At 35.6% G+C, this 18264-nt stretch overlaps 1 protein-coding gene across 1 annotated transcript in view; it reads left to right on the top strand.

The window, feature by feature from the left end:
- The window catches only part of LOC108695740 (protocadherin-15-like), a 555442-nt gene that overhangs the window by 407084 nt on the left and 130094 nt on the right, over positions 1-18264 (top strand). The window contains exon 22 of the mRNA XM_041570198.1: positions 9494-9610. Coding sequence (XP_041426132.1) covers positions 9494-9610 — 117 coding nt within the window. The remainder of the gene's footprint in view (positions 1-9493; positions 9611-18264) is intronic.

The raw sequence follows: 18264 nt of genomic DNA, 5'->3' as shown, positions 1-18264 counted from the left end.
TATAATGTGCTCTATAAATACATCAGTTATATTCTTCCATTAATTTCCAACTCAAAAAAAAATATTGAAATATAACATGTAACAGTCAGATTTTTGTAGAAGCATTTCTAAAATATGTAGTTTGACAGACATCTTGAGTCCCCAGTGTATAATTAATTAATCTTTTTTCTAGTATATATTGCTGGGGGGGATTAGTAAAGGACATGGATATTCTAAAATAATTAAGAAAACTTTAAACTAATTGGGATAAATATTTGCTTGAAGCCAAAAGCAGAAAAGGTGCACATTATTTAGTCTTTGGTAATTAATTTAAGACTACCTCTCAGTATAATCTGGATGCTAACCTTTGTTAAAAAACACAGAGCAAAATCCCAATGAAAGCAAATATGCAAAATACAACATTATATGTTTATGCCTGTTTAGAAGGCATTTTGTGAAATGTGCAAGTTTATTTTAATTTTGCAAGGTCTACATAAAAGTATTTCTAATGATGTATGTTTAGTATTTTCTGCTTTCAAAAAATACAAATGAGCAAAACTATGGATTGTAAATGCCAATTTGAATGTATGAAGTTATCGAGGAGGTCAATGGACAGAAGCGTACCTGGTTACCTAACTCATAGTATGATGATTCCTTATGGAGTTTGTTGTTCTTTCACATTTAAATGGTAAGCTTGTAAATATTGATCAGCCATAGGCTGAACTTAGCTTTGCATTGGATAACAGATGTATAAAATACTTACAAGCCCTTCTACTATCTGACATCACAGTAGGATTCTGGGAGTAAATTAAGGGGCGCATTTACTAAGGGTCGAAGTGAATTCGAAGTGAATTTTCGAATTCAAAAACTTCGAATTTCAAAGTAATTTTTGGGTACTTTGATCATCGAATAGGCCAAAATTCGATTTGATAGGCTACTTCGACCTTTGACTACGACTTTGAATTGAACGATTCGAACTAAAAATCGTTCAAATATTCGACCATTCGATAGTCAAAGTACTCTCTCTTTAAAAAAAACTTTGACTACCTACTTCGCCACTTTAAACCTACCAAGCACCAATGTTAGCCTATGGGGACCTTCCCCATATGGTTTCTAAGCTTTTTTTGATCAAAGGAAAATCCTTTGATCGATGGATTTAATCATTTGATTGAACAATTTTTGCTTCGATATTCGAAGTCGAAGGATTTTACTTAGATGGTCGAATATCGAGGGTTAATTAATCCTCGATATTCGACCCTTAGTAAATGTGCCCCTTGATTAACCCTCGATATTCGACCATCGAAGTAAAATCCTTCGACTTTGAAGGATTTTAATCTATCGATCGAAGGATTTTGATCCATCGATCAAAAAAAGCTTAGAAACCTTATGGGGTAGGTCCCCATAGGCTAACATTGGTGCTCGGTAGGTTTAAAGTGGCAAAGTAGGTAGTCGAAGTTTTTTTTAAAGAGACAGTACTTCAACTATCGAATGGTTGAATAGTCGAACAATTTTTAGTTTGATTCGAAGTCGAAGTCGTAGCCTATTTGATGGTCGAAGTACCCAAAAAAAACCTTCGAAATTCTACGTTTTTTTACTTCGAATCCTTCACTCGAGCTTAGTAAATGTTCATCATCAATTGTTTTTAGAGGTTAATATTGTCATAGCAGCTTGTAGACATTCATTTATAAAATTGAGACGATCTGTTAGTGCTCACAAGATATTTCATACAAAAATAAATAAACCATATGGCCCATTTTTAGATACAATCTGTATAAACAGTGTGATGTTAAAAAAGGAGCCTTAAAATTTCATGTCACTTATACCATACAGCATGCCTAGGTCTCTGAAAATCATCACGTCTACTTACTAAAAGGATACGGAAATGTCACATCAGTTTATATAACCCAGGGGCAATATCCACATCTTGGCTTTTAACAAGGCTTGGCACCATCTGTACATTTGTAGGGAAATTTGTATTTATATTGTTTTCACTGCTGGCAGCCTTCGTTGCAAAGTTTTGAGTTTATCTTCTAATATATTTCTTCAATAAGTATATATTCAGTTTACTCAAAGAATATAGATAACAGCCCCCCTCCCCCAGTCATCAGGCCTGTAGATGCTCAGTTCCACCTATCATGCTTGAAGTACATTTTCTCTTTGAAGGCAATATCAGACAGGGTAATTACACACGTTTTATCACTTGAAATAGCTTGAAAAAAATGCTCAGTACCACATTTATTTGTATGGCAATCACCTGGGCATGCAGTACACTGGACCAAGCAGTACAACTGCAGTACAAAACATCGACTTCCACATTTTCTGAGCTCCACATTCCAGACCTTTTTGCCTTTTTGTCCAAATAAAAAAGGCTTGAGTGACAAAATACTTGGGCGCAGATTCATTTTAAAATTCAAATTCTTTCAGTCCAATCATAAACAAAATGTGATAAAACTCCATAGAGTTTTTTTGATCAATTATGTTTTTTTAGACACTAGGATATTAATGAAAAAACATGCATTGGAACTTGATCTTGACCAAAATTGGATCTAACAGGCAGTAAACAGCTGTGGGCACGCATCCCAATCAACTGGATTGAAGGAGAGTCTCTATCACTAGCATACATGATAACAGGGCAATATGGTCAAAATGGAGCAAAGTGACTTAATATAGGCATGTATGGCCAACTTTATTGTCATATGTACAACTAGTACTGATGAGTGAATCTGCCCCCTTTTGTTTCATGAAAGAATTTGTGAAACCACAGAAAAAATTATAATGCATTGACATTGAAGGACATTTTTTTCACAGTAACTTGTTTTCTCATAAATACAATGGAGTCAAGAACCGTTTTATCGCAAGGACTTTTTCTGAACAAAATATGTTGAAGTCAATAGGTGTTTTTTTTCATGGCGACTTTTTTCAGTTTAAAAACATTGTCAAAGGGTTTTTTTTTTGTGGTGACTTTTTTGCTCAAAATACTTGTAGATACATGAATACTTATTTTGAAATGTTGCTGCGGTTTTGCAAGAATATTTTCTCAGTCATCACTAATGGGCAGATGCATCAAGGGTCGAATATCGAGGGTTAATTAACCCTCGATATTCAACTGGGAATGAAAATCCTTCGACTTCGAATATCGAAGTTGAAGGATTTTGCGCAAAAACTGCGATCGAGCAATCGAAGGAATAATCGTTAGATCGAACGATTAAATCCTTCAAATCGAACGATTAAATCCTTCAAATGGAACGATTAAATCCTTTGAATCGAACGATTCGAAGGATTTTAATCCAAAGATCGAAGGATTATCCTTCGACCAAAAAAACTTAGCCAAGCCTATGGGGACCTTCCCCACACACCCAGTAGAATACTAACCCTGGTGCTCGGGGAAAAGGGCTTCGGCAAACCCACGACAATATGAAGAAAAGAATTCACCGGCACACAGGTATTGCTGGCAGGGTGAAAGCCCTTGCTTTAAAGTTTAATAGTGCGACATGCAACGTTTCGGGGACAACCCCATGCTTGATAAAGGGGTTGTCCCCGAAACGTTGCATGTCGCACTATTAAACTTTAAAGCAAGGGCTTTCACCCTGCCAGCAATACCTGTGTGCCGGTGACCTTCCCCATAGGCTAACATTGGGTTTGGTAGCTTTTAGGTGGCGAACTAGGGGGTCAAAGTTTTTTCTTAAAGAGACAGTACTTCGACTATCGAATGGTCGAATAGTCAAACGATTTTTAGTTCGAATCTTTCGAAGTCGAAGTCATAGTCGAAGGTCGAAGTAGCCCATTCGATGGTCGAAATAGCCAAAAAAAACCACTTCGAAATTCGAAGTTTTTTTACTTCTATTCCTTCACTCGAAGTTAATGAATTGGCCCCTAATAATTAGTATATGACCACCTGTGCATCACTTGTATATGTACGAGTACATTGTGCATGCAGATTGCAAATTGGTTAATGCTCACAACTATTTTAACCATATTTTAAAACTAAATATCTAAGTTTAATCATTGTAATCCTCTGCAATCCTCTATAAGTGTAATTCCATGTCACATAATATTTATTTCCGATTCTTGCACCCATGACAGAATTTGAATTGGAGTCTCCAAGCTGAAAGCTTGACTGTAAATTAGGCCTAATTGATTCTAAAAATCTATTTAACTAAATATTTATTTTTTATTTTTGAGAATTCTGATTCATGAAAGGTCATTGAAAAAATTAAGAAATCGTTTTTTTTCTTTCCTATTCAAATTCCTGAATATTTGCAAACCTTCCATCCTCTGCTGCGATTAGTGGATTCATATAGTGTAATGCAGCCTGCATGCTAAACTGAACATCCTTTAAAGGCTACGGCTGTCTCTTCTGACCCCTGTTTTCAGGCATGTAATGAATTGCTCATCACTGCGGTTGTTTGTGCATTAAAATAGTAACAAAGGAAAGTAAATCAAGAAACTAGATAAAGGTGAAACTGCAGGGGTCATTAATGAATTCGGAGGAATTGTTCAAAGTGCAAACGTGTGCAGTATTTAGTAAACGACAAGCAAGGAAAGGCAATGCAAGCAGATGTCCATGACGTGTGCACTTTGCACCCACCAACGACTCTTCCATATCGGAAATGCTATAGTTGAGTTCAGCATTTTTATTTTGTTCATACTTTTTATATTTGGATCTTCTAATAATTTACATGGCATTCGTGGTTTTTAGAATGTTGATAAATGGGCATCATAACATTTTAAAGAAACAATTCTAATTTTTTTTTTTTTTGTACTTTGTACTGGTTGTTGATCCAAACGACAGAAAACCCCAGGTTCCAAACATAGATCACATTTTGTCTTGCTTTTGAAAGCATGAACGTTTTCCTATTTGCGCCCTATTCTTTTGGTTTGCATGCCTGAGTAGTCACTACACACTTGATCCCTGAAGGGAGACAAGCTTGTAGAAGATGATTTGGAGGGTGCAGCACACAGAATATTAGTTATAGACATGGTAATAAAGCATCTAAAACATGATGATGAAATAATAAGAATTCATTAAAATAAGGTAATTTCCCTTATTATACAGTCCATCACCTTACAGCTTTCAGATCTGCATCCACCTTCTAACAGGTTTCTCCAGCACAGAACTAAAAATAATATCTCAAGATTAGCAAATCGAATGCCCTGACTCTTTTCAAATTGGCGTGAGAGAGGTTCCCCAGGGGGGTTAAAGCAATTATCTTGAACTAGTTTATCATTTTCTCAGTCACTTCTGACTTCAGTCAACTTCTTCTATCTCCCTCTGCTTCGGGCACCAACATATAGCATAGCAAATGTGCCGTTGCAGACAGTGCGCCTAAATTATGTAATGTGCAGCTTTGAATATTTAAATTGTACTGCACGTTTAATTATATCGGGAGAGAAATGGTTTGAAAAACTATACATTTATTTATTTAATAAAGAAAAAATACTGATAACTTTATTCATTGGTATATTTTTTATATATTGTGTAATTTGTTATTACCACTCTGGGGTATATTATTAAATAGGGAAAGTTGAGCTTGCTGCAGTCCACCAGAGTGAAATTCTGCCACTCCCTGTTCCTTTTTATCGATTTAATTATGGGTTTATCGAGAGTGGACTCTCACTTTCACCCATTGATTAATATGCCGCCAAAAACATACATGTACCAACCCAAACACACAATAAAAATATTGGGCTATTGAGGCATTTAAAAGGCCGCTATTGTTTTAGGCTGTGCTTACATTGTTTAATTGCATATTTGTCCATAGACATATATGAATGCTATTGAATGCTATGCCTGGTGTTTTCCATTACCAATCAATTAATTGCCGGTGCTCCAATGGCATCAGGCCATGCCTGCCACAGATACTTGGTTAACTCACCCACAGTTGGAGACAGTGTTGGACTGGGTTGTCAGGCCCCACCAGCCCAGACCCGCTACATACCTCCCAACTGTACTGTTTTTAATGGGACAATCCCGATTTTGACAGCTCAACCTGCAGTCCCGGATTGTTACTCAAATGTCCCAACTTTCTTTTTTATCTCCTGCACTGAACAGCTAGAAAAATGTATACTGTTTCTAACTTACTGTAAGTGGCTTTTGGCAGAGAGACCAGTATACTGGCAGGTGCACTTAGATACTTTTGTAACAATTTAAGATAAGTTATGAAACAATTTAAGATTAGCAGGTCTCTTTGGGGAAACTGTGACTTGCAGCTTAAAGGGAAATTCAGCTTTATTAGCAAAATTGTAATAACACATAAATACCACAGAAATGTGTTCAAACTTACGGAACCTGCCAAATCTTGTAAAATGAACATGGTAATTAGGGGGTGTGGCCACAAAACTAGGCATGGTCAAAAATATTTTGCTTTTTGTCCCTCTTTCTATTTCCAAAATATTGTTTAGTATGCTTCTATGGCTGCTGCCCTGACCTCCCTCCCTGGCCCCCGGGTTGTGGCCTTGAGCATTTGACCCTGGTTGGAGAAGGCTTTATTTGATCATTTTAAATTAACACTAAGGGGCACATTTGCTAATGGTCGAATATCGAGGGTTAATTAACCCTCGATATTCGACTGTCAAAGTAAAATACTTTGAATATCGAAGTCGAAGGATTTACCGCAAATACTTTGATCAATCGGTCGAAGGAAAAATCGTTTGATTGAACGATTAAATCCTTTGAATCGAATGATTCGAAAGATTTTAATCCATCGATCGAACAAAAATTCCTTCGATCAGAAAATTGCTAGAAAGCCTATGGGGACCTTCCCCATAGGCTAACATTGTACCCCGGTAGGTTTTAGTTGGCGAAGTAGGGGGTTGAAGTTTTTTTTTAAAGAGACAGTACTTCGACCATCAATGGTTGAATAGTTGAGCAATTTTTAGTTCGAATCGAAGTCGTAGTCGAAGGAGCCAATTCGATGGTCAAAGTAGCCATAAAAAACATTCAAAATTCGAAGTATTTTTTCTTCTATTCCTTCACTCGAGCTAAGCAAATGTGCCCCTGTGTATACCATGTTGCAGGTAAAGAAAGATATATTACAAGATTTGCAGTATTGAGACAAAATGCACCTTTAAAACCTGATCTACGTGTAGTTTACTTTTACAGAGCATTTACTTATACTCTTTTGGTAGATAAACTAGTGACTGTTACATTTAAAACACTCTGCAAGGTGAAATATTAATTCATTTTACATTCAATGAACACACGCTATCAAAAGTAATTCTAAATGATGCCGGCAAATGAATCTTTGTTGATTTTCTCTGGATAAAATGACTGATTGGCTGATTTAAAAATATGAAAATGTTTATTGTGGAAGATTTACTAAGCAGCCAGACATTAAATCAGCCCTCGGCTATGCACATGCAATTTCAGCCGAGTTATTCAAGCCATAATTGATTAGCGCTGTGCATGTTTAGTAAAGTTCAATATATTTAATTTTGCTCCTCTAGGAAGAGAAAAATGAATATTATAAAGATGTTATCTACTGTTTTAACAGTTCAGCATTAGCATGATACATCAATGAAATTGTTATTGTAATTGAGCAGAGGGAATTATGTAAATATTGGAAACATTTTTTCCCCTTTACAGTTGTGAAATATGAGTATTTTGCTGCATTTCTAGCACTGTGCACATTGAACAGAACTAGAATTTACAGCAAATCTTTAACCTCAAGCTCTATTTTATAAATATGGGATTCATTTATTTCAGTTTGTTTGCGCTTTCCAACATAGAAATAAATTGCTCATATTCAGAAACATTCTTTTCAGAAAGATGCCCTTACATGTAATAGACTGCACAGAAATTGATCTTGTGCTGGGTTGGTTCACGTCAAATACGAGACATTTTCTAAATAGTACACAGGGAAGCACAAGTCAGAGAAGAAGAAAAATATTTGTTAGAAATATGCACTGTGGGGCTTGATGCTGCATTCTGGATAATGGGTCTTATAGAACGATACCAGTACTATGCAGAACAGCAGAGATCTTTATGCTTCATGATGGACACAGCATGTGGCAGCATGTTGTTTAATGTGGGGTTATAGTTAAAACAGCAACAGCTTCTATGTTTCTTATTACAGGTATAGGATCCTTTATCTGGAAACCTGTTATCCAGAAAGGTCTGAATTAAGGAAAGGCCTTCTCCCATAGACTCCATTTTATATAAATAATCAAAATTTTTAAAAATGATTTCCTTTTTCTCTATAATAATAAAACAGTAGCTTGTACTTGATCCAAACTAAGATATAATTAATTTTCAGCCTATTGGGTTATTTAATGTTTACATGATTTTCTAGTAGACTTAAGGCATGAAGATCCAAACTACAGAAAGATCCGTTATCCGGAAAACCCCAGGTCCCGAGCATTCTGGATAACAGGTCCCATACCTGTATCTAGAAGATGTCAGAATTTTCCCCATGGGTGTTGGTTACATTGGTAGGTAGATAAAAAAATGTCACAAATGGAAAGGAACCAATTCCAACAAATGCAAAAATGATTAACAACCCATGAATGGGCTAATTTAGTAACTAACCAATACATTAAGGGGCAGATTTATTGAGGGTCGAATTTCAAAGTAATGGGAGTTTTTTTGAACTCCCATAGCTTTCAAAGTCCACCAATTCACTCCAAATAGGTTCTAGGAGGTCCCCCATAGGCTAAAACAGCAACATCTGCTTTAGGTGGTGAATGGTCAAAGTCAAATATTTAAAGCGACCATACATGATAAATTTAGAAATTCTAATGTTCAATTTTTTTCAAATTGAAATAGAATTTGCACTATTCCCTAGTCAAAGTACAGCTTGAAATTCGAATTTTTTAAATTAGAATTTTCACTTAGACCTTTGATAAATCTGCCCCTTTGTCTTTAAGAACTTTTTTTGTAATTCTTTTCTAATCATTTTCTGATTAACTGTGGCTTTCTTTGAATTCTCACTTTCTGTGAATGACATTTCAGCCAATGACTATGTGCCGATTGGGCACGAAGCACGTAGGGCCTATGGATATGGATATTTTTTTACTTTCTCAATAAAATATTACTTTTACTTAACTTATTTATATTTATTAACTGCAATATACTTAACACAAGCTGACATCTGAAAGAAGTCTTAAAAAAAATAACATATGTTATTAAAACTGATAGTTTAGCCTCTTCGCATAAATATATACTTGTTTTACTGTAGCCAAAATTAACTCCCTCTGTCTCCAAAATTGTTTACACTGGGATTGCTCGATCTGATTTAAGCACAAATGAAGAATAAATAACCTAGACGCTTTGCAGGCAGGGAATTATTTGCACTTTATATCATATTAAAGGAATATTGAAAATGTGGCATTTTCTCTTAGGGTATGAACTGATGCCGTAGTAATAGAATTGGTAGTGCAGTGGGCTGACTTTGCTAAATGGCTTTTCTAATATCAAGAGAGGTGTACATGTATACAATGAAAATATTATCATTGTGAATTGAATTCTATATATAACTATATTTCTCTTTCTAAAGACTTCAAATTGTGTTTTTAGGATATGAATGATTACTCACCTGTATTTACTAAAGTCCTGTATTGGGGAATGGTAGCTCCAGATGCTCTCAAGGGCACCCTTGTTACTACAGTTGCAGCTGAAGATAAAGATCCTCCGGTAAGTCAAATATTTCCATTAATACAGTAATAGTTTAGCCATAAACCTCTGTAACCCTCATAAATGACTTGACCCTCAGAGGATCAAGGGAAAATATCAAGTTTTTCTGCAAGCAGTTCATCTAATACATGTTTCATTTGATCTTTTTACTTTTTCTTTACTACTTGCTTATAGGCCTTCTGGTCTGACACTGAAATTTTGAATATTTTTAACATCATTTTACTTTAAGAATGTTACTGCAAAAAATACATTTAGACACTATGATCTCATATTAACATTTGATACACGAAGCACCTTATACAGGGCTCTGCTCTTTGCGGCCTTGTACAAGTTGAGTTTGAAACTTATGTGAAGCACCTAGTACAAGAACCAGAGCAGGTACTGGAGCAAGGGAGTCAACGCATGCTGTCTTGAGCAGGTGATAAGTACAGGCTCTAAATGCACCTTGAATCTCAAACACTCCTACCTGTACATAATGAGTGACAAGCAAGTTGACGGCATGCATGGGGCATGTATGTGGAAGCCCATGGATTTCCAATGTGTTCCTGTCTTAAAGGGATACTGCTATGGGGGAAAAAAAAAATTTCAAAATGAATCAGTTAATAGTGCTGCTCCAGCAGAATTCTGCACTGAAATCCATTTCTCAAAAGAGCAAACTGATTTTTTTATATTCAATTTTGAAATCTGACATGGGGCTAGACATATTGTCAATTTCCCAGCTGCCCCAAGTCATGTGACTTGTGCTCTGATAAACTTCAATCACTCTTTACTGCTGTACTGCAAGTTGGAGTGATATCACCCCCTCCCTCCCCCCCCCAGCAGCCAAACAAAAGAACAATGGGAAGGGAACCAGATAACAGCTCCCTAACACAAGATAACAGCTGCCTGGTAGATCTAAGAACAACACTCAATAGTAAAAACCCATGTCCCACTGAGACACATTCAGTTACATTGAGTAGGAAAAACAGCAGCCTGCCAGAAAGCATTTCTCTCCTAAAGTGCAGGCACAAGTCACATGACCAGGGGCAGCTGGGAAATTGACAAAATGTCTAGCCCCATGTCAGATTTCAAAATTAAATATAAAAAAATCTGTTTGCTCTTTTGAGAAATGGATTTCAGTGCAGGATTCTGCTGGAGTAGCACTATTAACTGATGTGTTTTGAAAAAAACATGTTTTTCCATGTCAGTTTCCCTTTAAGTATAAAGATTTGAAAAAGAGCTAGACACTACAAAGTTGTTTAAATTTTTTTGGTCCGACAGTTTGGGATGTATGCCAACTTGGTGGTTGGTTTTGACTATTGAAAATGATGGTTCACTATCAGTCAGTTCATGGTCCATCAGCAGACGAGGAAGTTAAGATAATACACAAATCATATTCACTTCCTGCAGCTGAAATGTTCCCATTGTTGGGTCAAAGGAATGAAACAATGGAACTTTACAGTGTGTGTGTCTGTGTGAATAGCCAAAAGCAAGTTCTCTCAAGCCATATAATTATGCTTGTGCGGGTTGTACATGACATTATTATATACACAGCCAAGAAAACATCAACTGCTGTTACACATCACTATGTTCTAAAATTGTCAAATTATCTGGAAGTATTGGCAAAATGATGAAATGATGAAAGCTATTTCCTGCTTGAAGCACCCATTGAGGTTATATTATAAAACATTACTATGCTCTTAAGAAAATGACAATGATTACATTTAAACCAATGTAATTATGTCCTTTATAACCCATTATTAAAATGTCCTTGTTTTATTAAATGGAATTATTTTTAATCAGGAAAATAATAAAAAGATCTAAATTATTTTTTTATATACTTCGGAATCGTGAACTATATCAGGAACCCAAAAGTAGAAGTAATGTCCATAATTAGTTTAGAAAAGTTTTAAGTGGATAGTGGGTAATTTAAAAACTTTAAAAGGGATGTAAAGGCTTTCTAATAAGTTAAGAGATTCTGAAAAAAATCATAAAAACAAGCAACTTTGCAATATACATTTTATTCTTACTGTTGTGAAAATAAAGGACACAATATCTTCAGCTCTAATGCTGTGGATGTTTAGAAGTGAAGCAGTAAAGTAGTCACCATGGTACAGTTTTCTATTCCCTAAGTCCTTATAGATGCTTAAGGACTTAACTAGTGATGGGCGAATTTATTCGCCAGGCGCGAATTTGCGCGATTCGCCGCCAGTGAATAAATTCGCGAAACGTCTGCGAAAATTGGCCTGAAAAAATTCGCCGCCGTCAAAAACGGGCGCCGGCGTTTCACTAATTTTGCAAATTCGCCCATCACTAGACTTATATTCATATTCCAGTTGCAGCCTACTTTTTCATGTGGATGTAAAATGACTGGAAATTAATTTTTGTATTTTGTGGGAATCAGATGGGTTCAAACTAACTATGCAATAATCATCCATGTCAAGGTCAAACCTACCTTATAATAGTTACCTTATAATGCAGCCTTTGTCTGAACATTTGATTGCATTGTGTTTTTTTAAACTGGAATTTAAATTTTTTTTTAAAAAAAGCCAGAATCTGAAAATCCTCAATCTCAGACCTGCTGAGGTTGTGAAGATAAAGGACCCAGTGTCTTCAGCTCTAATGCTGGGGATGTTTACTAGTAAAGTGGTAAAGTAATCACCATGGTACATTCTTCCATAAGTCCTCATGGATGCTTGAGGACTTCATCAGAATCCATTTACAGCCTACTTTCTCATGTGGATGTAAAATGACTGGAATTTTTGTTTTTTTGTGGGAATCAGATGGGTTCAAACAAACTATGTAATGCTCATCCATGTCAAGGTCAAACCTAAGTTACCTTTAATGCAGCTTTTGTCTGAATGTTTGATTGCATTGTGTTCACTGAATCATCATATTGTTAGAGAGATAAATGGCTTATGTAAGCCATGTCAATGCTAGGAGGGTGCTTTCTCCATTGAAATCTAAAGGAAATCATGCATTAGGCAGCACCACCACTATAAAAGCTAGTAGATAATAGTGTCAGACAGGTCAAGAGGAGAGGTCTCTATAAAACATTCACCTACTTGCATCATTACTCAACTGTTTAAGTGTGTTGGAAACCCTGTGTTGAAGATTTTCTCTGTAGAACATCTCAGACAAGTACCCATTGTGGAGCAGAATCTTCATTTGTTGTTAAAGTGGTTAAAGCACTCCTAGAAAGACATGCAATGAAACCATTTATTCCAGAGCTTTGTTTAGCCATATGATTTCATCATGTATTGCCTAGTCAATATTTCAGATGCAATGACATAGTATTCCTTTTTAATATAGTCCATTTTTGATTGTATTAAAGGGTTGGGTCGCCTTTAAGTTAACATTAAGGGGGTTAGTTACTAAATTCCGGTCAGGCTTTTTGGGGCAAAACTCAAAAGTTTTGTTTCTGATTTATTAAAACCTAATGCAGCAAAAAGGCAGAATCCCAAAAATCTGCCATCTCAGACATCACAGGTTGTGTATAAGTCAATGGCAGAGGTCCCTATCCTATTTTGAAGTTTCTGTGGTATTAGAGTTTGGTAGAGGTTTTTTAAATTAAAAAATGAGATACAATGTCCTATTCATAGCAACTTTGCAATTGGTCTTCATTTTTTTAATTTAAATATCCTTCCTTGGTAGAAATTCAGAGAAATTGCCCTCTCTGGCTTAGAAATGCCACCACCCCTCATCATGGTCAAGCACTGGAGGTAAGCACTGGTGATGAATGGAAGCATCATCCTATCTGCTACCTAAGGCTATAGCAAGGCCAAAATAGTATTTGAATGGAGAAATGTAATCTTCCCTAAATTCCAGCAACAATATAGCAGTGACCTCCCAATCTCCTTTCTAGATTGTCCACCTAACCCCCTCCATATGTTGATATCCTCTTTTAGAACCAGCAAATATAACATTTGATGATTGCAAACATAGTACAGAAAGAATATAAGGAAGGAAGGCCAACTAACCTTAATAACCTATGATAATCACTTGATCGGTTAATTCTGCTTGCCATTGTTAATAATCTCTACTTCCATCCCTAAGGATTTAATTAAGGTCATTTATCAAGGCTGTGAATAATTCACAACAAAGTTATATTTGTTGCACTTAATGTAAGCTATAACTTTCTTTGAATTTTTATTGCTACTCATTAAAATAGCAATTCTTTAAAGTCTTATTTCTCCTGTGGTGCATTAAAAAATAGAGATCTTCAAGAACACTAACCCCTATATTTGGTTGTACAAGAAATATGCATTAACTTTCCTCCTGCTTATCAGAGCTCTCAATTATAGGAGAATTTGCCCATAAAAATAAATTTTAGTAAGACACAAACACTACTATTGTAAGACAATGTTACTTGGTGTCCGTTTTTATTTACTGTTATGGATAACTTTTCTTTTAATTTTTTTTTTTACTCTTCTGGGTGGCATTTAAACTTCTATCTTTTTGGTAAGGAGAGTAATCACAGCATCAATCCAGTTGAAAACGTATTTTATAACCTTGAAATCTAGAGGCCCTTTTATCAATATACACATTTTAGTGTTTTTTAGAGGTTTTTGAAACCTCAAATATTATTATTATTAATAATAATTACGGAACCACCTCTGGTCCCAGCTGCAGTCTATAATAAATGCAAAAAAAATGAAAAAGGCCCTAAGTACCTACAATCCCAGCTCCCTGGTGTGTCATTGTCATGACAACAGCTGTGTGAAACCCAGGAAGCTTTCTACTGATCACCATAAGGACCAAAATACTGTTTGGACAGTTTTTTTTGGTAAGCCTGAAATGCACCTACGCATCTACAACCCCCCTCCTGATTCTCGTAAAAATTGTCTTGCTTGAAACTGGTCCATGGTGCAAAAAAGGTTAGGGACTGCCATTGTACAGGACCTGGACAGCTTTTCCATGGAAAATTATGTATTTGTGGTTTTTACACTTTATGAATCTTGATTATTTTTACAGGTTTAGAGAATTAAAAAAAAATTTGTGAAAAAATTAATTTGTAAAAAAGTAGAAATTAAAATGTTATTAAATAGGCCCCCTGGTGTCAGTGGGACAATACTAATTACAGTGTTTTTCAGTCTTCGCTGCATACTTCAAGACAGTAACTGAGGTCCCAATTTTTAGGGCAAAAAAAAAAAACCTTGAGGTTTTTATACAAAAAAGTAGGGCAAATAAATATTTGGTTTGATTTATACACAAGTGTGAAATAGGTAGAGATTTAGGAGATGATTTATCAAATATCGAGTTGGTGTAGTTTTCTCAATTTGAGAAAAACACAAAGAAAAAGAGCAGACCTGAAACAATGAAGTATTTGCTGAAACCTTGAATAGTTGGGATTTATTAGAGAAAAAGTTTTCAGAAAAATTCGGCAGGTAAAAGCTGGAGAGATCATATTTAAGACAATGGGAGTATACTATGGGGCCGATTCACTAAATTCAAGTGAAGGATTCGAAGTAAAAAAACTTTGATTTTCGAAGTATTTTTTGGGCTACTTCGACCATCGAATGGGCTACTTCGACCTTCGACTACGACTTCGAATCGAAGGATTCGAAGTAAAAATCGTTCGACTATTCGACCATTCGATAGTCGAAGTACTGTCTCTTTAAAAAAAACTTCGACCCCCTAGTTCGGCAGATAAAAGCTACCGAAGTCAATGTTAGCCTATGGGGAAGGTCCCCATAGGCTTGCCTAAGTTTTTTTGATCGAAGGATATTCCTTCGATCGTTGGATTTAAATCCTTCGAATCGTTCGATTCGAAGGATTTAATTGTTCGATCGAAGGAATAATCCTTCGATCGTACGATCGCAGAATTTGCGCTAAATCCTTCGACTTCGATATTCGAAGTCGAAGGATTTTAATTCCCAGTCGAATATCGAGGGTTAAAATTCAGTTCCACTTTTTTTCATAGATTTCAAAATTTCAATAGAGTTTTCATGAGATTTATATAATCAATATATAAATATTTCTATATAATTATAGATCATAGGATACATTTTTCTGAATTAAATGACATCTCGTGGTTTATTGTCAAGGGAAAACTTTATTGAAGTTTAGGGGAAAAAACTAGAATTAGGAGACAAGTTTTTTCTCCTCAAATTGAATCTTAGTTATGTGAGATAATATGAAAATAGTTAATAACTCGAGAAAATACCAGACTGCTGGGAATCTAGAGGGATTTCCCAATTCAAAATGAATAACTCTGCCCTGCTGCCTGTCACATATCCTTCCTTTTAGGCCTCAGAAATATTTGGGTGAGCATTTAGCCATAATGTGATTTCTTCATGACTAGCAGACTAAATTCCTCTATTATCAGGGTTTATATATGATTTACTTCAAGACTGTGTGCTCAGTGCATCACTTGTTGAATAGATTCCCTCAAGAGGCTCAATATTTTCATTTTTCCAGTGCTAACTAGTACAACGAATAAATTACACTGTAAATTAATAGTGATGGGCGAATTTATTCGCCAGGCGCAAATTTGCGGTGAATTCCAGCGAATTGGTGCCGGCGAATAAATTTGTGAAAACACCGCAAAAATTTGCCAAATGTGCGGCGGCGTCCAAAAACGGATGCGGCACCATTTCGCACCAGAGATTCGCCCATCACTATAAATTAAAAGTGTCTTTTTCTCCTGCCAAATCTTCGAGATTCTGCCAAAATATTACCCAGTCCATAAACCCAACTGCTGTTTTAATCTTATACAGATGAATCCACTTCTACCATAAAAAATATAACTTTTGCAACATCTTCAGTTTCAGTTCTTTTACTCAGCCTCAGGAACGGTATATTAGATGTTCAAAACATATTCAAAGGTAACAGAAGATATAATGATATATCATTTATGGTTTATTCTATCCTTCTTCAAGGGAATCCTCAGGTGAACTGGTGAGAAGCTGGGATAAATGTGACCCTTGCCTTTGTCCCTAGGGGACCGTTAACGAACAGCCATATAAAATATTTGGAGTAGTAAGATGATGAGACGTTTATACAGTAGGATTATGTTTAAAAATGCATATTGCCTGAAGGCAAAGCATTTTTTACCTTTGTGAGTTTTAATTTGCGTACAAGAGCACTGAAGATGGAATGTTGGAATTCTATTGTCTAGAACACGTTCCTAAATGGAAGAAAAGTTTCAGTATATACTTTGGAAACTGCAGAAAAGTCATGTTTTATTAACTCAGGATGATGTCGCTGATGGATACCAGGTAATTATGACCATCTCCTCAAAGTGCTGAAACCTCCAAACAGCAATTCAGCAGCAATCTATTAGCAGGGGGTGTAATTGAACTGTTAGTGCTACAATCAACCTTATGCATAATGTTTCAGAATTATGTACTATGAGTATATGCTAAGAGGCTAAAGTGGGATCGGGCACTATGTTCAAAATGAGCATGACAGTGTTCTTATAAATGTCTAATTATTAATGCATTTTCTTCAGCTGTATTAATGCAAATAAAATAGGTTTTTAATCCTGTTGTTAAGTGAGTGCATATAATTTGTAGCTTTTTGAACCAGCCAGAAAACAAAAGATTACAAAAGTGCAGACACATTCCAGTACAATTTTCTTAGATCAAGCTGCTTTTAAAATTAAAGTACAAATTACTTTTTTTGCCTATAATGGAATAAAATGTTGGCTTAGAATAAATAAATTCATAGTTTATATTACTCAAGAATTTTCATCTATTTAATGCACTCTTGTCCAAAATATAAATTTGCGACTTGAAACAACATTTGATTTTTTAGAAGTATTATTGGAAATGAATGTACTTAAAATATATTCTGCTTGAATGGAGAAGTGAATTTCGCATTAGTCAGATGACAGAATCTACTTCCTTTCTGGCTAGATACATGTACAAAGAAATCATTGATTTAGTTAACGGGTCACTGGATCTAAACAGATTAAAAAAAAAGTGGCAAAAAAATGTTTTACTCTTAATAATCACATCAAACTTTTGTAGTTAGGTTTGCTACCTGTTCTGTTTTCACTCAGAAAGCCTAGTTTTTGGTTGGGCTGTCCAAGTGAAAACTGCCTGTCTGGATTTCCAAATTAGGAACTCTGAACAGGACATTGAAGTCAAGACATTGTTGGCATAGCAAACAGCCAATCGCAGATTGACACATAATAACACTGCCCCCTGACACAATAGACTTACCCCAAAATGTCATTCTTCCCATCCATGAACATCAGAACAGTTATGCCAAGATGAAGAAGGTTCAGAAGGTAAATTTAAAACCTTCTAAAAAAATCAAACATCTAGGGGCAGGTTTATCAAAGGTTGAGGTGGATTTGCGAATGCAAAAAAATTTGAATTTTGAGCTATTTTTTGTGTACTTCGACTAGGAAACAGTTCAAATTCGATTAGAATTTGCAAAAAATTTGAAAATTTGAATATCGAAATTTGACTTCAGCCATTTGCCATCTAACTGAATTGCCATTTTAGCCTATGGGGGACCTCCTAGAAGCTATTTGGAGTCAATTGGTGGACTTTGAAAAAATTTTTGGGAAAAACTTTGAATCAAATTTGATTGAATGCGCTATTCCTTTGATTCGTATGATTCAAATTCGGACAAATATGGACCTACCTATTTGACTTAATTTCGGTTGGTCTTTTTGAATTCGAATTTTGAAGCTTTTTCAATTCGATAAATATGCCCCCTAA

The sequence above is a fragment of the Xenopus laevis genome, chromosome 7L (genome assembly GCF_017654675.1).
Source record: "Xenopus laevis strain J_2021 chromosome 7L, Xenopus_laevis_v10.1, whole genome shotgun sequence".
Taxonomy (NCBI): domain Eukaryota; kingdom Metazoa; phylum Chordata; class Amphibia; order Anura; family Pipidae; genus Xenopus; species Xenopus laevis.
Note: the sequence above shows the minus strand (reverse complement) of the source record. Positions and strands in the feature narration are given on the sequence as shown.